Genomic DNA, 25,869 nt, shown 5'->3' on the forward strand with positions numbered 1-25,869 from the left:
CTCATCCTTCTAAACTCCAGTGAATACAAGCCTAGTCTTTTCAATCTTTCCTCACATGACAGTCCCGCCATCCCAGGGATCAATCTCGTGAACCTACGCTGCACTGCCTCAATCACAAGGTCAGGCAGCATCTCTGGAGAACATGGCTAAATATTCTATCATCTCTCATCTACCCCCAACCTATGATATTCCAGGGAAAACAATGCATTGTTTTGGTTGGGAGAATAAAATTCCTGGAGAGAAATTGAATTAATTTTCCTAAAACAGCATCCCAAAAAAGTTTGCCAAAATTGATATTTCAGGTTAGGCAGGATTTCAGCAGCACACTGACTGATATTTTTGCTGGAGTTGTGTGAACAAATCTAGCCCTTTGTGAACTACACACACAGTTGACTATGCTGCCTGGTTTTGTGTTGCCTGCAAACTTGGATTAATGACACCGTCCTTTCAACAGAGTCAACATGGTTAGTATAGAAACATAGAAATTAGGTGCAGGAGTAGGCCATTCGGCCCTAACTCGAGCCTCCGCCATTCAATATGATCATGGCTGATCATCCCCCCCCGTACCTGCCTTCTCTCCATACCCCCTGATCCCCCACAAGGGCCACATCTAACTCCCTCTTAAATATAGCCAATGAACTGGCCTCAACTACCCTCTGTGGCAGAGAGTTCCAGAGATTCACCACTCTGTGTGAAAAAAGTTCTTCTCATCTCGGTTTTAAAGGATTTCCCCCTTATCCTTAAGCTGTGACCCCTTGTCCTGGACTTCCCCAACCTCGGGAACAATCTTCATGCATCTAGCCTGTCCAACCCCTTAAGAATTTTGTAAGTTTCTATAAGTATATTGCAAATAGCCAAGAACTAACTAACTCCCTCACTCTCCCCCCCCCCCTCCCTCTCTCCCCCTCCCCCCCTCACTCTCTTCCCCCCTCATTCTCCCCCCCCTCCCCATCACTCTCCCCCCCCCCCTCCTCCCTCTCACTTCTCTTCCTCCCTCCTCACTCTCTTCCCCCTTACTCTCTTCCCCCCCCCTCCCCCTCTCCGCCCCCCCCTCACTCTCCCTCATTGTACAATGCAAGGTATCAGGTCTTGGCCCGAAACGTCACCCATTCCTTCTCTCCAGAGATGCAGCCTGTCCCGCTGAGTTACCCCAGCATTTTGTGTCTACCATGTTTGCAGGCACTGTCACAGCTTTCAGAATGAACATTTAGGCAGGTACATGGATAGGAAAAATTTAGAAGGATATGGGCCAAACGCAGGCAGGTGGGACTACCATAGATGGGGCCTGTTGGTCGGCATGGACAAGTTGGGCTGAAGGGCCCCGTTTCCACGCTGCATAACTCTACGACGCTCCGATCCGATAATTATCGTTTAGAAATTGTTGCAGAATTTATACCAGGTGCTTCTTTATAAATCAAATAAATGCGTCACTTGATGAGCAATTGGCACAACCACACAATCACAGTATCAAAGCAAAGACACTCTGAAAATGAGATCCAAACAGCCACCCACTCTTATATTTGAACCCTTCATTATCCCATTATTGAGTTCAATCCACATTCCATCTGAGCCTAATCATGCTGAATTATTTAGGAAATACGAACTGTTCAGGAAAAAGAATGATTGTGAAGAAATACTCTCAATATTCACTTAAGGGCCTGTCCCACTTACGCAACCTTTACAGGCGACTGCCGGCACCCGTGGTAGGTCGCCGAAAATTTCAACATGTTGAAAATTCAGCGGCAACCAGAAAGACGCTACGACTCTTTGGAGACCTCTCAGGACCATAGGGGACCTCTCAGGACCATACAGGCGACATGTCGCGGGTGACCTCTCATGACCGTACAGCCTCTATGGTGGTGAGAGGTCTCCTTTGGTCTCCAGAGTCTCTCTGGTCGTCTCTGAATTTTCAACCCGGGTCTCTGGCGCTGTGAGGCAGCAAGTTTACCACTGCACCACCATTAGACTGGTGGGGCCACTGAGTGGCGAGACTAATTTCACCATGACCATTATTTCTTCCCGAACCCATCGCGTCAAACCTCTTTAGGGATGTTCTCCAGAATCTTCGGTCAGCTACTTCCTCAGATGCACCATCTGCTGTGCAAAGGCGTTGAGCGTCTATTCCCCGTGCATTTCCTGACCACTTCTAAAGGGCCTGTCACACTTGGCGATTTTTTTCGGCTACTGCCGGCATCATTGACTTACCAACGCGCCGTGATGACTTCTGCTGATATCAGGCCATTCGGGCCCTTCGGGCCAGCACCACCATTCATTGTGATCATCCCCAATCAATGACCCGTGCCTGCCTTCTCCCCATATCCCTCGATTCCACTAGCCCCTAGACTATCTAACTCCTCTTAAATCCATCCAGTGATTTGGCCTCCACTACCCTCTGTGGCAGGGAATTCCACAAATTCACAACTCTCTGGGTGAAAATGTTTTTTCTCACCTCAGTCTTAAATGGCCTCCCCTTTATTCTAAGACTGTGGCCCCTGGTTCTGGACTCGCCCGACATTGGGAAATTTTTCCTGCATCTAGCTTGTCCAGTCCTTTTATATGTTTCTTTATGATCCCCCTCATCCTTCTAAATTCCAGTGAATACAAGCCTAGTCTTTTCAATCTTTCCTCATATGACAGTCCCGCCATCCCAGGGATCAATCTCCAGCATTTTGTGTCTATCATCGGTTTAAACCAGCATCTGCAGTTCCTTCCTACAGATTAAATCTGAAGGGCTACAATGAATGTTTCATGCAAGCAAGCAACGGCATTAAAGGTCACCTACACTGTAGGTTATGATATTAAAATGGAGCATGTGTGCAGGGGCTTCTAAAAACACAACAGTCTTCACCTGACCCTCTCATACGTGAAACATCGATGGCATTAAAATCACTTGCACGTGCTGAGAATTAGTTTAGTTACCAATGTTATCCATGTTGTATGTGCTGCTTGTTCATACTGATATATGTATGTGTTCACTCAGTATCAGCATGTGGGATATTTTCTATTGTGTGTGGCTGCGTGCTGCTGATAAATGTACATATTTATGTTTCAGTGGTCTGTATCTGAGGATATTGTCAGCATTTGTCTTATAGATGTGTGGTCTGTTCATGCATGAATATCTGGATGATTATGTTTATGTGTACCTGTGTGCATTGATGTTGTGTATATGTGTACATAGGATGGGATGTTTATGTTCTGTGTATGTGCCTGTATACGGTGTGTTCATGTACCTATGCATGTATAGCAAGGATCATTGTGTGTGTGTGTGTCTCTGCACACACAGGGACACACACACACACAGGGAGACACACACACAGGGACACACACACAGACACACAGGGACACACACACACAGGAGACACACACACAGAGAGACACACACACAGAGACACACACACAGAGAGACACACACACAGAGACACACACACACACACACACACAGAGACACACACACAGACACACACACACACACACACACACACACACAGAGACACACACACACACACACACAGAGACACACACACACACACACACACACACACACACACACACACACACACACAGAGACACACACACACACAACACACACACACACACACACACACACACACACACACACACACACACACACACACAGACACACACACACAGAGACACACACACACACACACACACACACACACACACACACACACACACACAGAGACACACACACACAGACACACACACACACAGAGACACACACACACACAGACACACACACACAGAGACACACACACACACACACACACACACACACACACAGACACACACACACAGACAGACACACACGCACACACACAGACACACACACAGACAGACACACACAGACAGAGACACACACGCACAGAGGCACACACAGACAGAGGCACACACAGACACAGGCACACACACACACAGGCACACCCACAATGGAACACACACACACACACACACAGAGGCACACACACAGAGGCACACACACAGAGGCACACACACACAGAGGCACACACACACACAGAGACACACACACAGAGGACACACACACAGATACACAGACACACACACACAGAGGCACACACACACACAGACACACACACAGAGACACACACACAGAGACACACACACACACAGAGACACACACACAGACACACACACACAGAGACACACACACAGAGACACACACACAGAGACACACACACAGAGACAGACACAGAGAGACACAGGGGGACACAGACACAGTGTGTGTGTGTGTGTGAGAGAGGTATTAAATGTGTGTGTGTGTGTGTGTGTGTGTGTGTGTGTGTGTGTGTTTTGCATGTCGCAGGAGCGATCCACACGCCGCTGAGGCAGACAGGCCGAGTGAGACAATAGATGAACTGGAGCATCAGCTGAGGCTTGCTCTCCCCGGCAGCCAGTCCCACCCTGCAGCCTGCGCGGATGCCTTAAACGAACCCTGGCTGTCTGCAACCCCCGCCTCTGTAAAGGCACGACCATGGCACATCTATCTGCCCTCTCCCCCGACCCTCAGTCTGAAGCAGGGTCGCCCATTCCTCCTCTCCAGAAGTGCCGTCCCTCTCGGTTACTCCAGCATTCTGTGTGTCTATCTCCGGTGTAAGGTCAGCATTTGCCTGCTCCTTAAATCTGCAGCTCGGCTTTGTGAAGGTGAAGCGACCATTTCGACCAGTGACTGCAGCCCAACACCCTTTACAAACCCTCCCTCCCTCTCCCTCTCCATCCCTGAACAACAAGCCCCACAGCCGGTAACAGCAGTACAGATACAAGGACATCTTCCCTCTCCTCTCTCCACCTCTCCCCTCGCAACCTCTGTCGCGTCTAAACGCTCGGCACTTTACCTTTTGGACCGCCGGAACATGTTGCTCTCAAGGAAATAAGGCATAGAAAAATTAGACAGCGCAGTCCAGAGAGTGTCCGACATGGCCCGGGCGGTGTGACATTGTGTTGGTGCGGGTACATGTAGCCAGCGCTCCCTCGCTCACATCACATCACCACCCCTGGCCCGGACTGGCAAGATTCTTCCAACCACCCGGCAGGGGAGGCTGCTCGGGACTGTGTGTGTGTGTGTGTGTGTGTGTGTGTGTACACAGTATATTGGCAGCAGCCGCCCGCTGGTGGAAAAACAGGCCTCTCTCTCTCCCCCCCCTCTCTCCCCCTCTTCTCCCTCTCCTATCTTGTCTTCTCTCTCTTCCTCTCGCCCCCTCCCCCCTTCTCTCTCCCCCCCCCCTCCCCCCTTCCTCTCCCCCCTCCCCCTCTCCCCCCTCCCTCTCTCCCCCCCCTTCTCTCCCTCTATCTTGTCTCTCCCCTCTCCCCCTCCCCTTCTCTCTCTCTCTCCCCCCTTCTCTCTACCCCCCCTTCTCTCTCTCTCTCCTTCCCCCTCCCTCCCTCTTCACCCTCTCTCTCTCCCTCTTCCCCTCCCCCTCTCATCTCGCCCCTCTCTCCTACCTCCCCCTTCTCTCTCTCCCCCCTCCCCCTTCTCTCTCTCTCCCCCCTTCTCTCTCTCTCGCTCCACCCTTCTCTCCCTCTCCCCCTTCTCTCTCCCCTCCCCCCTTCTCTCTCCACCCCTCCCTCCCTCATCCTCTCTCTCGTCTCCTTCCCCCTCCCCCTCCCCTCCCACCCTCCCCTCTCCTCTCTCTCTCTCTCTTTTTCCCCCCCCTTCCTTCAGTCTCCCCTTCTCTCACCTCGCCCCCCCCTCGCAGGAGGGTGGTAGAGTAGAAGGAAAGAGGAAAGTACAATGGGGGGAGGGGGAGAGATGGGGGGGGGGGGGTAAGGGAGGAACAACGATGAGGGTGGGAGGGCATGTGGGGAGGGAGACTGGGTGGGAAAGAAGAGGGGAGAAGGGGACAGAGAGGGTGGGAGGGGATAGCGAGAGTGAGGGGGGGGGGGGCGACTAGTAAAAAGAGAGGTTCCAGTGAGAGAGATCAGAGATTGTTAGTGCATGGGGATTGTGATCAGTGCGGACTGACTCGGTGGGCTAATTCCGTGCTGTATCTCTAAACTACACACAAAGCGTCACAGAGACATGAATGAAATATATATATATATTTTTTAAAGATTGTTTGTAGAAAGGTTCTGTGCAGAAGTGGGTGAACTCTTAACCAAACAAAGGCACCGTTACAATACCCTTTTGGGAACTCCTCTTAGATTGGGAACAGTCCGAAGAAACTGTTAGACAGGTACATGGATAGGACAGACTCCTTCGCTCCATAGATGCTGCTGCACCCGCTGAGTTTCCCCAGCATTTTTGTGTACCACGGATAGGACAAGTTTGGAGGGATATGGACCAAACGGCGGCAGGTGGGACTTGTGTAGCTGGGACATGTTGGCTGGTGTGGGCAAGTTGGGCTGAAGGGCCTGTTTCCACACTGTATCACTCTTGTCCTTGTGGCTAAAGGGATCAGGGGGTATGGAGAGAAGGCAGGTACAGGATACCGAGTTGGATGATCAGCCATGATCATATTGAATGGCGGTGCAGGCTTGAAGGGCCGAATGGCCTACTCCTGCACCTAGTTTCTATGTTTCTATGTCTATGACACCAATCTGCCTGTGTGATTGTAGGTAGGTATCAGGGAGACAGAGAGAGCAACATAGATGGACAGCTGGCACAGAGGCAGCCAGCTTACAGAACACAAACGTCCCTGAAAAATTAAATCAGTGTGCACTAACGGACACCAGGTGCCGGCTCTTGACTGTAATTCAATTCTACTTTTTAGTTGACTGCCATAAGCCACAGAGAGCAATAACCCACACCAGTTAACCATCAGTCATGAGTATGCAAGTCACATCCATGATTACATTCAATTCCAGATAACTACTATTGTATTCATTCAGAGGACACCCAAAACCATCAATTTTATTCCTGCTGGGAACTCATTTTCAGATATCTGCCAATTTGTATAAAGACCATGTGCAAAGCATCCAAACTGCTCTTTAGACCCCATGGATTATTTTGCTGCACGATACACAAACTGTTTCCAATTCATCGCTGGTTATCAAGCCACACTATGTTACACTGCACCAATAACCCAGCAGAGGTTCCCAAATAGATTCTTCCACAAGAGACTCTTCCACAAGTCTGAAGAAGAGTCTCGACCCGAAACATCACTCAATCTTTCTCCCCAGAGACGCTACCTGTCCCGCTGAGTTACTCCAGCTTTTTGTGTCTATCTTTAATACCAGTTATGAATTGCTTTGGGTCAGGATCCTTCTTCAGACTGAAAGTAGGCCTCAAAGCCTCAAGTAGGCCTCAAAGTCTCAAGTAGTCCTCAAAGCCTCAAGTAGGCCTCAAATAGGCCTCAAAGCCTCATGTAGGCCTCAAATAGGCCTCAAAGCCTCATGTAGGCCTCAAAGCCTCATGTAGGCCTCAAATAGGCCTCAACGCCTCAGGCCTCAAAGCCTCATGTAGGCCTTGTTTCTCCCTCCCACTAGACACAAAATGCTGGAGTAACTCAGCAGGACAGGCAGCATCAATAACGTTTTGGGTCGAGAGCCTTTGTCCGATCTCTCTCCACATTTAACAAAATATCTCAGACATGAAATGTTACCTCAGTGTCTCACTCCACAGATGCTGCCTGACCTGCTTAGTGTTTCCAGCAGTTTAAGTTTTTTTTTTCCTTTCAGATTAACCTTAAATTTTTACAGATGTACTTCATGTTCCGTCCCACTGTGTTTTCCAGCAGTGTGTTTGTACAAGATCCGGAATTTCTTCACTCACCTGCTGCCTTTTCTTGTTAGAGGCAAGTCCTTCTGTAAGTAAGGGGAAGAGCAATTAGGTTGAGAGTTCTCACAGATTTCAGTGCAATAATTTCTGAGTAAATTTGTAAAATCCGAATTCCACTCGATTGATCAACACAAAGATTTCCAATTAATTGACAATAGGTGCAGGAGTAGGCCATTCGGCCCTTCGAGCCAGCACCACCATTCAATGTGATCATGGCTGATCAACCCCAATCAGTACCCCGTTCCTGCCTTCTCCCCATATCCACTGACTCCGCTATCTTTAAGAGCCCTATCTAGCTCTCTCTTGAAAATATCCAGAGAACCGGCCTCCACCGCCCTCTGAGGCAGAGAATTCCACAGACTCACAACTGTGAGAAAAAGTGTTTCCTCGTCTCCGTTCTAAATGGCTTGCCCCATATTCTTAAACTGTGGCCCTGGATTCTGGACTCCCCCAACATCGGGAACATGTTTCCTGCCTCTAGCGTGTCCAAACCCTTAACAATCTTATATGTTTCCGATTAAGTCGTCCCTAGCAGGAAATACTTTATCTGTGAACAAGGAGGGGTTGGGCAGATGCATTTTTATCTCAGTTTTGTTTATTGTCACACGTGCCAAGGTAAAGCTTTTGTTGCATGCTATCAGCAGAAAGACAATACATGCATGCTTATTTTCAATGACTGATATACAAGCACACCCAGATCTCGTTGCACCTCCCCTTCTCCTAATCTGACACCATTCAGATAATAATCGACCTTCCTGTTCTTGCCACATTCTCATCAATACTCCCAGATTCTACGATAATAGACAATAGGCGCAGGAGGAGGCCATTTGGCCCTTCGAGGCAGCACCGCCATTCAATATGATCATGGCTGATCAACCCCAATCAGTACCCCGTTCCTGCCTTCTCCCCATATCCCCTAACTCCGCTAATTTTCAGAGCCCTATCTAGCTCTCTCTTGAAAGCATCTGGAGAACCTGCCTCCTAAGGCAGAGAATTCCACAGACACAATTCCCCGTGTGAAAAAGCGTTTCCTCGTCACCGTTCTAAATGGCTTACTCCTTATTCTTAAACTGTGGCCCCTGGTTCTAGACTCCCCCAACATCGGGAGCATGTTTCCTGCCTCATATACCCACCACTCACCAACACACTCGGAGCAATTTGCAATGGCCAGACAACCGTACTAACCCACACGTCTATGGGATGTGGGAGGAAGCTGGAGAACCCCGGTGAAACACACTCAGACACAATCCACACCCAGACAGCACCCGAGGTCAGGATTGAATCTGGGTCACTGAAGCTGTGAGGCAGTAGCTCCACTAGTTACATCACTGTGTATCGCCCAGGTTTGAAATAAATTCCCTAAGTAGGTCAAAGCTACCAGTGAAAGGATTATGCCCTTCAATAGATATCCTTCTCATGGAGAAAAAACTGAGTCATACAGCCCCTTCGACCATTCTCAACTTGCCCACACCAACCAACATGCCCCATCTACACTAGTCCCACCTGCAAATCCCTCTAAACCTATCCTATCCATGAACACATCCAAATGTATATTTAAACATTGTGATAGTCCCTGCCTCAACTACCTCCTCTAACAGCTCATTCCATATAAGTAAGTAAGTAATGCCCCTGTCCCACTTAAGAAACCTGAACGGAAACCTCTGGGGACTTTGTGCCCCACCCAAGGTTTCCGTGCGGTTCCCGGAGGTTTTTGTCAATCTCCCAACCTGCTTCCACTACCTGCAACCACTGGCAACCTCCGGGAACCGCACGGAAACCTTGGATGGGGTGCAAAGTCTCCAGAGGTTTCCGTTCAGGTTTCCCAAGTAGGACAGGGGCGTAAGTTTATTGGCCAAGTATTCACATACAAGGAATTTGCCTTGGCGCTCCGCCCACAAGTAACAACATGACATAGTGGCAGTTACGAAGGACTCAGAAAACATTAATAATAATAAAACGTCAATGATAAAACACCATTGATCAAGCATGTGAACCAACAAAATACCAGATCAAAGGGAGGCTACAGATTTTTGGCTGTTGAGTAGAGCAACTACTCGTGGATAAAAACTGTTAGTTGAATATCCATCACCCTTTGTGTAAAATATTGCCCCTCAGGTTCCTAATAAATCTTTCTGTTCTCATCTTAAACCTGTGTCCTCTGGTCCTCGATTCCTTTACTCTGGGCAAGAGACTGTGCATTCACTCTATCTATTGCACATGATTTTATACACCTCTATAAAATCACCCCTCACCTTCCTGCACTCCAAGGAATAAAGTCCTAGCTTGCTCAACCTCTCCCTATTTCTCAAGCCCTCAAGTCCTGGCAACACCCTTGTAAATCTTCTCCGCACCCTTTCCAGCTTAGCAACTTCCTTCCCATAACAGGGTGACCAAAACCGAACACAATACCCAAAGTGTGGCCAATGTCTTGTGTAATTGTAACATGATTTGTTTTAAATCAGCTTTGTATTGGAGTAAAAGACGAAAGATCCTTCAAAAACTTGCAGGACCTGTAACACCCACAGGCCAGCTACAGATGGACATCCTTTCAAGTGTGACCATGCACAGAGCAGCTTCAGTGGTGCGTGCCACAAACCAGCATCCCACTCACACTATGTGGGGTGATAACAAAGCCTCTCAAGATCAAGATCAAGATCAGAAGAATGTTGGCTTGCCAGGAACAAAGCCAATAGCCCAGTCCATCACACAGACCAGACTCCCCACCACTAACTCTCTCTGCACTTCACACTGTGCCGGAAAAGCAGCCAACATAATCAAAGACTCGTCCCACCCCGGTCATTCCTTCCTCTCCTGCTCCCGTCCGGCAGAAGGTACAGAAGCTTGAAATTGCTCACCACCAGACTCGGGAACAGCTTCATCCCCTCTGTGATCAGGCTTCTGAACGGTCCTTCCATAAGCTAGGCCAGGGGTGGGGAACCTGCGGCCTTAAGGCCCCATGCGGCCTTCTAGGTCATTAAGTGCGGCCTTTTGAATGAATCCAAACTTTGCAGAACAAATCCTTTTATTTTTATTAATACGTTTTTGTTCGTCTTTTATTATTTTAATTTTAAAATGAATGTATTTAAAATACCAAAGAGTAAAAGAAGATTCAACAAAATAATTCTATATCTAATTGAAGTTTCTTGGATGTGGCCTTGTTAGATTACAGCTAACTTAATGCAGCCTTCCAACATGAAAAGGTTCCCCATCCCTGGTCTAGGCTATTGTCCCGATTCACCTCCACCTCATTGTGGACATTGGGCTTTGTCTGTTAAACTGATGCACTACAATGCTCAGAACTATATTCTGCACTCTGTATCTATCCCTTTGCTCGATCTATTATACGTTAGTTCGGCTGGATTGAATTTACATAAAGTATATCTGATCTCTTTGGACAGCATGTAAAACAAAGCTTTTCACTGTAATTTAGTGCACATAACAATAACAAAGCTAAACCTGTGCAGCTAATAGGAACATATAAAATTCTTAAGGGATTGGACAGGCTAGATGCAGGAAAAATGTCCCCGATGTTGGGGGAGTCCAGAACCAGGGCTCGCAGTGTAAGAATAAGAGGTAGGCCATTTTGGACTGAGGTGAGGAAAACTTTTTCACTCAGAGAGTTGTGAATCTGTGGAACTCTCTGCCGCAGAAGGCAGTAGAGGCCAATTCACTGGCTGTTTTCAAGAAAGTTAGATCTAGCTCTTAGGGCTAAAGGAATCAAGGTATGTGGGGAAAAAGCAGGAATGGGGTACTGATTTTGAATGATCAGCCATGATCATGGCGGTGCTGGCTCGAAGGGCCGAATGGCCTACTCCTGCACCTATTTTTCTGTTTCTATATTTCTAAATGCTATTTAGAACAGAGATGGGGATACACTTTTTCCACACAGAGAGTTGTGAGTCTGTGGAATTCTCTGCCTCAGAGGGCGGTGGAGGCCGGTTCTCTGGATATTTTCAAGAGAGCTAGATAGGGCTCTTAAAGATAGCGGAGTCAGGGGGTTTGGGGAGAAGGTAGGAACGGGGTACTGATTGTGGATGATCAGCCATGATCACATTGAATGGTAGTGCTGGCTCGAAGGGCTGAATGGCCTACTCCTGCACCTATTGTCTATAGGGCAACAAAATTGCATTACAAGTTGGCCTGACAAGCTGAATCAACCAATAAGGTCTGAAGAAGGGTTTTGGCCCAGAAACGTTGCCTACTTCCTTCGCTCCATAGATGCTGCTGCACCCCCTGAGTTTCTCCAGCATTTTTGTCTACCTTCGATTTTCCAGCATCTGCAGTTCCTTCTTAAACACAACCAATAATGTGTGCGGTTTCACAAGTTCTCTCTGTCTTCTATTTTGAGTTCCACTTAGATCTACAATTCCACTGCTAACTCTGGACTTCAGCCTCTTCTCAGAAACATCTCATTGCACCCATCGTGATTGTGCTGGCTTTTTAATACAAGCAGCGAAATGCATCTGAATCTGAAATTGATGAATCTGCATCCTGAAACAGCATTGAAGTCTCTGCATCACAGCACTAGGTGTGGCAATAATAGACCAATACCATCACCAACCAAAAGGCAACATTGTTTATGGGCACACATGTGTTTGACCATTCGTTCATAGATACATAGAAAATAGGTGCAGGAGTAGGCCATTCGGCCCTTCGAGCCTGCACCGCCATTCAATATGATCATGGCTGATCATCCAACTCAGTATCCCCTACCTGCCTTCTCTCCATACCCCCTGATCCCTTTAGCCACAAGGGCCACATCTAACTCCCTCTTAAATATAGCCAATGAACTGTGGCCTCAACTACCCTCTGTGGCAGAGAGTTCCAGAGATTCACCACTCTCTGTGTGAAAAATGTTTTTCTCATCTCGGTCTTAAAGGATTTCCCCCTTATCCTTAAGCTGTGACCCCTTGTTCTGGACTTCCCCAACATCGGGAACAATCTTCCTGCATCTAGCCTGTCCAACCCCTTAAGAATTTTGTAAGTTTCTATAAGATCCCCCCTCAATCTTCTAAATTCCAGCGAGTACAATTCTCCACAGCTCCCGTGACAGGGGTTCAATCCTGGCCTCCGGTACTATCTGTGCGGAGTTTGCACGTTCTCCCTGCAACCAGATGACTTTCCTCCGGGTGCTCCGGTTTCCCACCACCTTCCGAAGGCGAGGGTTAATTAACTGAGGGTTAATTGTTGATGAGAATGTAGGGAGAATAAACATGGGCTGAGCATGGGATTAATACTCGCTGGCCAGAACCGGCTCAACGGGCCGAAGGGCTTGTTTTTCCCACAGCACAATTCTAACACAGAGGTGTTGGGGATAGATTGCCTCAAATATTGCTCCTGATCTTTATCATATCAGATATTAGCACCAGTGGGCGTATTAGGAAAAAAAATTAGATAACTTCAGTATATGGAATTAATTTTGCAGACAGCGTGGGTGGAAAATAAAAACACCGATTTCTTTTTAAATGCACCTAGAATGCAGCAGCGACAGATATTAAATGCAAAAGATGTGTTAATGCGTATTTAAAGGGATGAAATGTATTTAAAGCAGGTTTGTTTTTCTATCCTGGGTGGAGACAGATTGTTAAGCTATGTCACCATTTGCCATATGTTCCGTTTCTGATGTTCCTTCACAAACGCACCTCAGCATATCCAGCAGGATCAGCCTCGAGGCTCAGGACATTTGATTTGATACCCTCCGAGGCGGAGAATTCCACAGACTCACAACACTCTGTGTGAAAAAAGCGTTTCCTCATCTCCGTTCTAAATAGCACTTAGGAACATAGAAACAGAAAAATAGGTGCAGGAGTAGGCCATTCGGCCCTTCAAACCAGCACCGCCATTCAAGATTCAAAATTCAAGATTCAATTTTAATTGTCATTGTCAGTGTACAGTACAGAGACAACAAAATGCATTTAGCATCTCCCTTGAAGAGCGACATAGCAAACGATTTGAATAAAAAAAATAAATAATAAGTGTCCGGGGGGGGGGGGGGGGGGCGATTGGCAGTCACCGAGGTACGTTGTTTAGTAGAGTGACAGCGGCCGGAAAGAAGCTGTTCCTCGACCTGCTGGTTCGGCAACGGAGAGACCTGTAGCGCCTCCCGGATGGTAGGAGGGTAAACAGTCCATGGTTGGGGTGAGAGCAGTCTTTGGCGATGCTGAGCGCCCTCCGCAGACAGCGCTTGCTTTGGACAGACTCAATGGAGGGGAGCGTGGAACCGGTGATGCGTTGGGCAATTTTCACCACTCTCTTCAATATGATCATGGCTGATCATCCAAAATCAGTACCCCGTTCCTGCTTTTCCCCCATATCCCTTGATTCTGTTAGCCCTAAGAGCCCTATCTAACTCTCTCTTGAAAAAATCCAGTGAATTCACCTCCACTGCCTTCTGTGGCAGAGAATTCCACAGATTCACAACTCTCAGGTCTCATCTCCCTGAGCCACACCCGGGCAAATTCAATACAATCCCAATATCTCCATCCCAAGGGTATAAACGTTTTTGGTGGGGAGGGAGAGAGGGAATGCGGGGGCTACCTGTGAGAGAAATCAATATTCATACCACTGGGCTGTAAGCTGCCCAAGCGAAATATGAGATGCTGTCCCTCCAATTTGCGTTTAGCCTCACTCTGACAGTGGAGGAGACTGAAGGTCCGTTTCGGAATAGGAAGGAGAATTAAAGTGTCCAGCAACCGGGAGATCAAGTTGGTTCAGGCGGGCTGAGCCTAGATCTTCTGTGAAACGATCGGCCAGTCTATGTTTGGTCTCGTCGATGTATAAAAATACGAGTCCACATCTTGAACAACGGATTCAGTAGCTGAGGTCACATGAGAGACTGGATCGAGTGAATGGAAGAAGACTAAAGTGATGTATAAATACTCACTAGCTGGGGCTAAATAACTTCCAGAGTGTGGTAATGCAAGTTCATCAGTGATACGAGCAGAATTAGGCCATTTGGCCCATCAAATCTATTCCACAATTCAATCATCAGTCTTTCCCTCTCAACCCCATTCTCCTGCCTTCACCCCATAACCCCCGACACCCGTACCAATCAAGAATCTATCTATCTCTATCTATATAAACTTGGCCTCCACAGCCTTCCGTGGCAATGAATTCCACAGATTCACCCCCCCTCTGACTGAAGAAATTCCTCCTCATCTCCTCCCAAAGGAAAATCCTTTTATTCTGAGGCTTTGACCTCTGGCCCTAGACTCTCCCACTAGTGGAAACATCCTCTCCACATCCACTCTACCAAAGCAGTACTGGTAGTCTCAATGTTGCTCTATGCCACAGGATCAGTCGCTGATCTTGTCGCTGACAAAAGAGACTGTAGAATTATTCTGTTGCTCAACTCGTTTCTCCTTTACCATAGTCTAAACATGGATGTCACATCCCAACAAAAGCTTTACTAGGTTACAATAACCAGACTCGACGTAGCTAAATGCCCATCGGATGTACTTTATTATTTGCTGAACTTGTATTGATATTCCCTTCTTCCTGATCAATAATTACCACCCAGATCACTTTCTATCTCCAGTTTTCCTTCTAAAGGATATCTTTTTATCTCCTTACACGCTACCTGTTAAATTTATATCCTCCTTGTGGTTTTTGCCAACCCACACTTCCTCCCATGCCTAGAATAGGCAAGTAATGGTTCCAATGGGTTCCTCCAGTTAAGTTTAGAGTTACAGCATGGAAATAGGCCCTTCGGCCCACCTAACCCATGCTGACTGGCGATCACCCATACACTAGTTCCACCTTGCAGACTAGGGACAAATTACAGAATTTAGATACAATTTTACCGAAGCCAATTAACCCACAAACCCGCACGTCTTTGGGATGTGGGAGGAAACCTACGCAGCCACGGCGAGAACGTACAAACTCCGTACAGACAGCACCCGCAGTGGGGATCGAACCTGGGTCTCTGGCGCTGTGAGGCAGCAGATCTACCACTGCGTTTCTCCAGTGGTAATGGATGCTCGGTTGGCATGGTTAGATTCCAAACATGGAGACAAACTAACTTGCTCCCCTCCATATCACAACTAGACTGACATGCCTGCTTGTCACAAAACTAGTGTGTACGAAGGAACTGCAGATGCTGGTTCGAAGACAGAAACACAAAAGGCTGGAGTAACTTAGCAGGTCTGGTTAGCATCTCTGGAGAGTAAGATTAGGCAACCCTTTACCCTGACTCTCAGTCTGAAGAAAGTTCTCAACCTGAAACATCACCTATTCCATTTCTCCAGAGATGCTGCCTGATCCGCTGGGTTACTCCAGCCTTGTGTGTCTAGACACAAAACCAGAATGGATTCAGAATCTATCAATTCCCCCCACAGATGCTGCCTCACCCGCTGAGTTCCTCCAGCACTTTGACTTTTGCTCAAAGACTCAGAGTCGACAGGCCTCATTGAAACATATAAGATTGTTGAGGGCTTAGACACACTAGAGGCAGGAAACATGTTCCCGATGTTGGGGGAACCAGAACCAGGGGCCACAGTTTAAGAATAAGGAGTCAGCCATTTAGAACGGAGATGAGGAAACTCTCTGGAACTCTCTGCCACAGAGGGTAGTTGAGGCCAGTTCATTGGCTATATTTAAGAGGGAGTTAGATGTGGCCCTTGTGGCTAAGGGGATATGGAGAGAAGGCAGGTACGGGATACTGAGTTGGATGATCAGCCATGATCATATTGAATGGCGGTGCAGGCTCGAAGGGCCGAATGGCCTACTCCTGCACCTAATTTCTATGTTTCTATGTTTCTAAACACTTTTTCTCTCAGAGAGTGGCGAGTCTGTGGAATTCTCTGCCTCAGAGGGCGGTGGAGGCCGGTTCTTCAGATGCTTTCAAGAGAGAGCTAGATAGAGCTCTTAAAAATAGCGGAGTCAGGGGATATGGGGAGAAGGCAGGAACGGGGTACTGATTGGGGATGATCAGCCATGTTCACATTGAATGGCGGTGCTGGCTCGAAGGGCCAAATGGCCTACTCCTGCACCTATTGTCTATTGTCTTTTGACCCTCTTCTCTGCCATAACAAATCAATGAATCCTTGAACAAAAATGGTATGGAAAAATCCCCCAAGAGCATTGAAAGAGGACAGCAGGAATAAATCTGAAGCGTTGCATATCCATGGCAATCTGCAAGACCCATCCCTCCTGTAACATGGACCCTGACTGAAGTGCAGTCTGTCAATATAGTCTTTTAGCAATCGAGCTGGTGATCTGATCGATAGCACCTAATGCAGCATTTCCAAGCTCAATGCATTAGGGACAATCCTTCTAATCTGCCCCATGATAGATTGCTTCGACCTCCAGCTGACCTTCATCTGTACTGTAAGCCTTGGTCTGAAAAAGCCTTCTTCAATTAGAAAGAGAGTCTCATAAATTTCCGGTAGTGCTTTGCATGACTTCGAGAAGCACCAATTACTCCGCAGCTGGTGAAATATTTTTGCAGTGTCGCCAGTTTTTGTACGAGGGGAAATGTGCACCGTGAGCAGGAGCGAGATGGTAGTAAAATCATTCTTCACAAAGATGTTTGTTGAGGGAATATCGTTTGGCCTTGATAGCAGGCAGTGCTATCTTGCTTGACCAGAATCCTGCTTCCTGCTTAGAACACACACAGTGCTGGAGTAACTCAGTGGGTCAGGCAGCATCTCTGGCTGTTCTCCAATAGTTGTAGAGTTACAGCGCGGAAACAGGCCCTTCGGCCCACCGGGTCCGCGCCGACCAGCGATCCCCGCACATCAACATTATCCTACACCCACTAGGGACAATTTACACATACACCAAGCCAATTAACCTACAAACCTGTACGTCTTTGGAGTGTGGAAGGAAACCGAAGGTCTCGGAGAAAACCCACGCAGGTCACGGGGAGAACGTACAAACTCCGTACAGACAGCACCCGTAGTCGGGATCGAACCTGGATCTCCGGGGCTGCATTTGCTGCAAGGCAGCAACTCTACCGCTGTGCCACCGTGACCACACTTTATGTTCTACACAAGATTCCAGCATCATTCATTCTTTGTGACTGCATTCTACCGGAATGCTGCCGGGTTTAAGGGGGTGTTAGCTACAAGAAAGCAATGGACAGTTGCCTGATAACAGCTGGGAAGAAACTGTCCCTGAATCTGGAGGTGTGCGTTTTCACACTTCTATACTTTTGCCCGATGGGAGAGAGGAGAAAAGGGAGTGGCCGGGGTGTGACTGGTCCTTGATGATGCTGCTGGCCTTGCTGAGGCAGCGTGAGGTGTAGATGGAGTCAATGGAAGGGAGGTTGGTTTGTGTGATGGTCCACAATTCTCTGCGATTTCTCGCCATCTTGGTTGGGGCTGTTCCCAAAACTGTGATGCACCGCGATGAAATGCTTCTGTATTTGTCGCAACTGTAGAAGTTGGCGAGAGTTGTTGGGGATGTCCCAAACTTCCTAAGCCTTCTAAGGAAGTAGTCGTTGGCTTGCAGCCGAAGATGGGCTTTTGGAGTGGACTAGTGCATCAGGAAGAGGGTCCACCCTCACCCATCGGTGCCAGAGGCAATTCCAGCACCAATCTCACCCGAGCCAAGTCATCTCGGCCACTCCCAACATCCAATCCAGTCTGAGGAAGGGTTTCGGCCCGAAACGTTGCCCATTTCCTTCGCTCCATAGATGCTGCTGCACCCGCTGAGTTTCTCCAGCTTTTTTGTGTACATCCAATCCGGATCCATTTGCACTCCCGCTAGCACGAGTGGATTATCAGAGGAGCCAAGTGAGATCTTTCTTGACGTGAAAGTTGTCCCTCAGCCCCGGATGATAAACAATTCATAAAACCATGCAGTGGTTCCAACCAACCAGGAGCAGTGTTTCCAAGAGTCGGGTGACACTGTCAGCCTTAAGTGTGCGGTTTCCACGGCAACGGCCACAGGAGAATTTCAGCTCTGCTCAGATGCTTTTAGCCTCTCGTCACGGGGGCACCATGTACATCTATCTAACATGTACAGTACATCACTGTCTATAGCTCTCCTCTCCCTTGGCTCCCAGTCTGAAGAAAGGGTCTCGACCCCAAACGCCACCTATTCCTTTTCATCGCATGGTGCATGAGCTCTTTGCATGCACACTGGCACACATGCAACCTACATGCACCCATGCATGCATGCACTCTTCACGCACACACAGGCACATGCACCTCCATAAACATACACCCCACAAGCACAATTCTTGCATGCGTGTCTACCTATCCTTAAAGCATATTCAGTTAAAGTGCTGGATCTTTATATAGTTCTCTGGCAAGCAAGGCATTAAATAGACACAAAACGCTGGAGTAACTCAGCGGGTCAGATTGCATCTCTGGAGAAAAGGAATAGGTGACACTTCAGGTCATCCTTCACATCCGAAACATCACCTATTGCTTTTCTCTAGAGACGATGTCTGTCCGGCTGAGTTACTCCAGTTTTATGTGTCTATCTTAGATTTAAATCAGCATCTGCGGTTCCTTCCTAAATATTAATGCCCCTGTCATACTTAGGAAACCTGAACGGAAACCTCTGGAGACTTTGCGCCCCACCCAAGGTTTCCGTGCGGTTCCTGGAGGTTTTTGCCAGTCTACCTACCTGCTTCCACTACCTGCAACCTCCGGCAACCACCTGCAACCTCCGGGAACCGCACGGAAACCTTGGGTGGGGCGCAAAGTCTCCAGAGGTTTCCGTTCAGGTTTCCTAAGTGGGACAGGGACAACTCTCTTGAGTCTGGCTGTGTGGGATTTTCATGTTGAGACACTGGACTGACCAGGGAGAATCTTGCATCTTAAAACCTCGTCTAACCTGCGTAACTGGCATTTGGCAGTGACTGGGGAATCTCTGTAGACTGGATATATCCAGCCCCTTACATCACTTCTGAATGTATGCACCATATGTACGTTAGACACAAAAAAAAAACTGGATTTAGTAACTCAGCGGGCCAGGCAGCATCTCTGGAGAAAAGGAATAGGCGACGTTTTGGGTGTGGTCCAAAACGTCACCTGTTCTTTTTCTCCAGAGATGCTGTCTGACTCGCTGAGTTATTCCAGTGTTAACTCAGTAATGCCCCTGTCCCACTTAGGAAACCTGAACAGAAACCTCTGGAGACTTTGCGCCCCACCCAAGGTTTCCGTGCGGTTCCCGGAGGTTGCAGGTGGTGCAGGTAGAAGCAGGTAGGGAGACTGACAAAAACCTCTGGGAACCACACGGGTGCAAAGTCTCCAGAGGTTTCCGTTCTGGTTTCCTAAGTGGGACAGGGGCATAAGGCAGCAACTCTACCACTACTACAGTGTGCTGCCCAGTGATGGAAACTTTAGCCCCACTTCAGGGAATGAGAGCCAAATCCCCTCTCCATCAAGAAGATAAAGGAATTCCCATGGTACATACAACTTGTAGCAGCCTGATGGGCTTCTCCCTAATGAATTGTCATCAACTCGTCAAACAATCACAAAGAAAGCACACCATTGCCTCTGCTTCCTCAGAAGAATGAGGAGATTTGGTACATCACCAAACACTCTCTTGAACTTCTATAGGTGAGCAGGGGAGAGCATATTGAATGGTTGAATCATGGCCTGGTTCGGCACCCTGATTGCACAGGAATGTTGAAGATTGTGAAAAGTGGTGAACACTGCCCGGTCCATCACGGATTCTGACCTCCCCACCATTGAAGGGATCTACAGGAGTTGCTGCCTCAAAAAGGCACCCATCATCAGCAGACACCCACACCAGCCTGGCCACACTCTCATTTCACTCCTGCCATCAGGAAGAAGGTATAGGATCCTGAAAACTGTAACATCCAGGTTCAGGAGCAGCTTCTTCCCTACAACAATCAGGCTATTATACACGACCACCTCCAAATAAACGAAGGTAGACAAAAATGCTGGAGAAACTCAGCTGGTGAGGCAGCATCTATGGAGTGAAGGAAATAGGCGACGTTTCGGGTTGAGACCCTTGGGAGTCAGTCTACTCCACGACAGAAGGGGTGGAGTTGTACTGTTTGGTAGCCACAGGGAAGAAGGATCTCTTGTGGCATCCTGTGCTGCATTTTGGTAGAACCAGTCTGTTGGTGAAGGTGCTCCCCTGGTTGACCAGTGTGTCATGGGCACTCTGACTTCATCCCAACGGTTATAGCTACAGAGCAGCAGCTTTTCTCTAGCGCATTGTCAGCACCATAATACAGTGCATATTCACACCGCACCCTCGACCCCAGCGGATGTAGATGCGTGGAGACAGACTGCTGCGGTGCTGAGCTTGCACAGGCAGGCGCCCGACCCACAGGCTGCAGGGGATAAGTGGACGAGGACAGAGAACCACCCACTGTACTTCACAAAGCAATGTTAAATGCAGACGGGCGCACAATGCACAGAGGGGCCTGCATCATCTCTGGCCCACACAACACAGTGGCCTCATCTGACCCTAAACGCCATCCATCCCTTTCCTCCAGAGAAGCTGCCTGACCCGCTGAGTTAAGGGCCTGTCCCACTTGGGTGTTATTTGCGCATCATTTACTCATCACGATGCACGTGCGCTCATCGTGACGGGCACGTGATGTGCACATGGCGTGCATTACACGCGTGGCGAGGCCTGGTGGCGTAGGCCGTGACGTGCGGTTGCGCGCGGCGCCCCAGGTTTCTGGGATTCATGAAATCCTCACGCGCCACCTGCATGACACGCAAATGACGCCCGTGGGGCAGGCCCTTTACTCCAGCTTTCCGAGTCCATCTTCAGTTTAAACCAGCATCTGCAGTTCCGTCCTACACACTGGCCTCATTGTCTGTATTCATTGTCACCCAGGGCCACAGCGAACAATGGCCTGCTCCCTTCATCATCGTTACTTCTATTGCATATCTTTCATTCGTTCTGTATCTCATAGAAATTAGGTGCAGGAGTAGGCCATTCGGCCCTACGAGCCTGCACCGCCATTCAATATGATCATGGCTGATCATCCAACTCAGGATCCCGTACCTGCATTCTCTCCATACCCTCTGATCCCCTTGGCCACAAGGGCCACATCTAACTCCCTCTTAAATATAGCCAATGAACTGGCCTCAACTACCCTCTGTGGCAGAGAGTTCCAGAGATTCACCACTCTCTGTGTGAAAAAAGTTCTCCTCATCTCAGTTTTAAAGGATTTCCCCCTTATCCTTAAGCTGTGACCCCTTGTCCTGGACTTCCCCAACACCGGGAACAATCTTCCTGCATCTAGCCTGTCCAACCCCTTAAGAATTTTGTAAGTTTCTATAAGATCCCCCCTCAATCTCCTAAATTCTAGAGAGTATAAACCAAGTCTATCCAGTCTTTCTTCATAAGACAGTCCTGACATCCCAGGAATCAGTCTGGTGAACCTTCTCTGCACTCCCTCTATGGCAATCTCTCTCTACATCACCGTCTATTTCTCAGGATATGATCAGGAATAAAATTATAATCCAACCTCAATGTAAACAAGGCTCGAATGGAAAGGACCTTCACCTGTTTGGCAGCATTCCCTGGTTTCACTTCACGGGCGTCATTGCATTGGGCATCCAAAGCTGTGCCCTGGAACTGTCTGCCTGACTGAGGATGACTTAGTCACCCCCTCTGTTCATCCATCTCCCCTCCCCCCCGCCCATCACTCCCTTCCCCCCTCCTGCCCCCTTCCTTTCCTCCAACCCCCCTCCTTCAATCCACCCCACCCCTCCCTCTACACATACATTCCTCCCTTGGTCAATCCCCCACCTCCCCACTGCCCCCATAAGTAGATCATCCAATAGATGCTTTGAACTTTCTTTGGCAATGGTTGCAGTGCATGTCACAGCTTATTGGAGACACAAGAGACTGCAGATGCTGCAGACTGGAGCAACAAACCATCTGCTGGAGAAACTCAACGGGCTCAGGTAGCATCTGCCAGCAGTCCATAATGAACTGGAACCTCACCTGTCCTTTCCCCTCCACAGCTGCTGCCTGACCCACCGAGTCCCTCCAGCAGTTTGTTTGATCTCAGGGCTGATTAGATGGTTCTGAAGCTGCCTGCTTCATGCAAAGTTTACCAGAAGAGGGGAAAGAAAGTTGGACAGATTGTAGTCGGGAAGAGTAAGCTGCATCAGTCCAGTCTGAAGAAGGGTCCTGGCCTGAAACGTCACCCGTCCATATTCCCCAGAGATGCTGCATATATTATATATATATACACACACATATACATACACACATATATGTATATATATACACATATATATATATACACACACATATATATATACATATATATACATATATATATATATATACACACACACATATATATATATATACACACACACACACATATATATACATTTTTTTGGGTTTAAACCTGCCTGTATTAGAGAGTATTAAATATTAGATACAGCTCTTAAGAGGCAGCGGAGTTAAGGGATATGGAGAGAAGGCAGGAACGGGGTACTGATTGTGGATGATCAGCCATGATCACATTGAATGGCGGTGCTGGCTCCATGGTCTGAATGGCCTACTCCTGCACCTATTGACTATTGATAGAGAGACACAAACTGGAGTAACTCAGCAGGACAGGCAGCATCTCTGGAGAGAAGGAATGGGTGATGTTTCGGGTCGAGACCCTTCTTCAGACACTCACTCATTCCTTCTCTCCAGAGATGCCGCCCATCCCGCTGAATTACTCCAGCAATTTGTGTCCATCTTCGGTTCAAACCAGCATCTGCAGTTCCTTGTTTAAGAAGGAACTGCAGATGCTGGAAAATCGAAGGTAGACAAAAATGCTGGAGAAACTCAGCGGGTGCGGCAGCATCTATGGAGCGAAGGAAGTAGGCAACGTTACGGGCCGAAACCCTTCTTCAGAAACCCTTCTGCAGCTCATTCCTGCACAAGGAGAGGTTAGACAAAGTTGGATTGTTTTCTCTGGAGCGTCGGGGGCCAAGGGGAGACTTGAAAGTATCTAAAATTATACAAAAGGCCTAGAAAGGGTGAACAGTCAGAACCTTTCCCCTCGGGGGGGGGAAATATCAAAGACAAGGGGCCACAGCTTTGGGGTGCAAGAGGTAAAGCTTAAAAGAGATGTACGGGGCAGGTTTGTTTTTTTGCACAGAGGGTGGTGGGTGCCTGGAACACACTGTCGGGGGTGGTGGTGGAGGCAGATATGACAGTGGCATTTAAAAGGGTATTGGATAGACACAGGAATATGCAGGGACTAGAGAGAGATATCAATTATGTACAGGTCAACTTAATTTGTCAACGTGTTTTGGACGGACATTGGGGGCCAATGGGTCTGTTCTAGTGCTGCACTGTTCTACGTTTCAGATTATTGCTCTTTAAACTGTTGGAGTCAGTTTGCCAGCCAGAGGATTGAAGAAGGGTTTCAGCCTTTGCCCTTCGCTCCATAGATGCTGCCGCACCCGCTGAGTCTCTCCAGCACTTTTGTCTACCAGAGACAATGGCATCTCGCGTTCTGGTCACTTGCTAGTCTTCACGTCAAGCAGGACCAGTTGGAAGAGACTTCATTTACCCCCACACCTTCACCTGTACAGTATCACATCCAAGCCAATGTGTAAGAAAGAACTGCGGATGCTGGTTTAAATCGAAGGTAGACACAAAATGCTGGTGTAACTCAGCGGGACAGGCAGCATCTCTGGAGAGAAGGAATGGGTGAGGTTTCGGGTCGAGACCCTTCTTCAGCCTGCCTCAACTACCTGTTCTGGCAGCTTGTTCCATAGATTGCAGTGGGGGAAAAAGTGCCAACCTTTTCAGTCTCTCCCTATAACTCAAGCCCACGAGTTTTGGTATTGTCCTCATGAATCTTTACATCAACCATGCCAGCTTAATGGCATCCTTCAAGAGTCAAGTGCGTTTATTGTCATGTGTCCCAGATAGGACAATGAAATTCTTGCTTTGCTTCAGCACAACAGGATATAGTAGGCATAAATAAATACAGCAAGATGAGCCAGAAGTGCACATAATATTCTAACGTACTATCGCAACATTTAAGAAACATTTAGTCAGGTATATGGATAGAACAGCTTTGGCGGGATATGGGCCAAATGTGGGCAGGTGAGACTAGTGTAGATGAGGCATGTTGGCCTGAAGGCACAATTTCCACGCTGTGTGACTATGAAGTCTCCCACCAATGTTAGAACGTGATGTTCCACCTCTTGTTCGGAGAAGGTGGTGTTTCTTTGCACCAGGCTTTTTAATTTGGGTAATTTCCAAAGACATTTGCAAAGAGCATCTGTGATGAGCAATAGAACCTTGAAGGGGGCAACGTTGCCATGACACCAAACTCTCAAAACTCTGCAATTAGGATGGATAGGGAAGGGGGCCCCACGCAGCTATGCTCACTGCTCCCATCCGCTTTTACCTTTCATTAGTTTAGTTTGTAGATACATCAGCATGGAAGTAGGCCCACCAGCAGTCTGAAGAAGGGTCTCGACCAGAACCGCCACCCATTCCTCCTCTCCAGAGATGTTGGATGTCCCGCTGAGTTACTCCAGCATTGTGTGTCTATCTTCAGCCCTGGGAGTCCACACCGACCATTCATCACCCGTTTACACCAATTCTATGTTAGCCCACTTACTCCTCCACATTAGGCTCAATTAACCAACAAACCCGCACGCATTTGGGGTGAGGGTGGAAACTGGAGCACCGGGAACAAACCCAAATGGTCACAGGGGAAAAGTGCAAACTCCACACAGTGAGCACCCGAGGTCGGGATCGAACTCGCGTCAGGCGCTTGGAGGGCAGCAGCTTAGAAGTTACAGAGTCCACGCCAACCAGCAATCGCCCATAGACTAATACTATCCTACGCAGTGGACACAATTTACAGAAGCCAATTAGCCAACAAACCTGAGGTACACAAAAAAGCTGGAGAAACTCAGCGGGTGCAGCAGCATCTATGGAGCAAAGGAAATAGGCAACGTTTTGGGCCGAAACCCTTCTTCAGACTTCAGTTTTCCATCGCTCCATTTTCAGTTTTCAGTAAATTTTCAGTTTTCCTTCACTCCATAGATGCTGCTGCACCCGCTGAGTTTCTCCAGCTTTTTTGTGTACCTTCGATTTTCCAGCATCTGCAGTTCCTTCTGAAACACACAGCCTACAAACCTGAATGCGTTTGGAGTGGAGTGTTTGAGGAAACTGGAGCACCCAGAGGA

At 48.1% G+C, this 25,869-nt stretch overlaps 1 protein-coding gene across 3 annotated transcripts in view; it reads right to left on the reverse strand.

Moving 5' to 3' along the window:
* LOC129714328 (microtubule-associated serine/threonine-protein kinase 1-like) overlaps positions 1–25,869 on the reverse strand; it is a 96,464-nt gene that overhangs the window by 64,611 nt on the left and 5,984 nt on the right. For 2 of the 3 annotated variants that reach the window (XM_055663868.1, XM_055663867.1), the window contains one exon: positions 7,751–7,782. In XM_055663868.1, the coding sequence (XP_055519843.1) occupies positions 7,751–7,782 (32 nt within the window). Of the gene's footprint in view, positions 1–4,874; positions 4,999–7,750; positions 7,783–25,869 lie in introns of those variants that run through there. The other variant, XM_055663866.1, reaches the window with a different exon arrangement.

Source organism: Leucoraja erinacea, chromosome 39 (assembly GCF_028641065.1).
Source record: "Leucoraja erinacea ecotype New England chromosome 39, Leri_hhj_1, whole genome shotgun sequence".
Taxonomy (NCBI): domain Eukaryota; kingdom Metazoa; phylum Chordata; class Chondrichthyes; order Rajiformes; family Rajidae; genus Leucoraja; species Leucoraja erinaceus.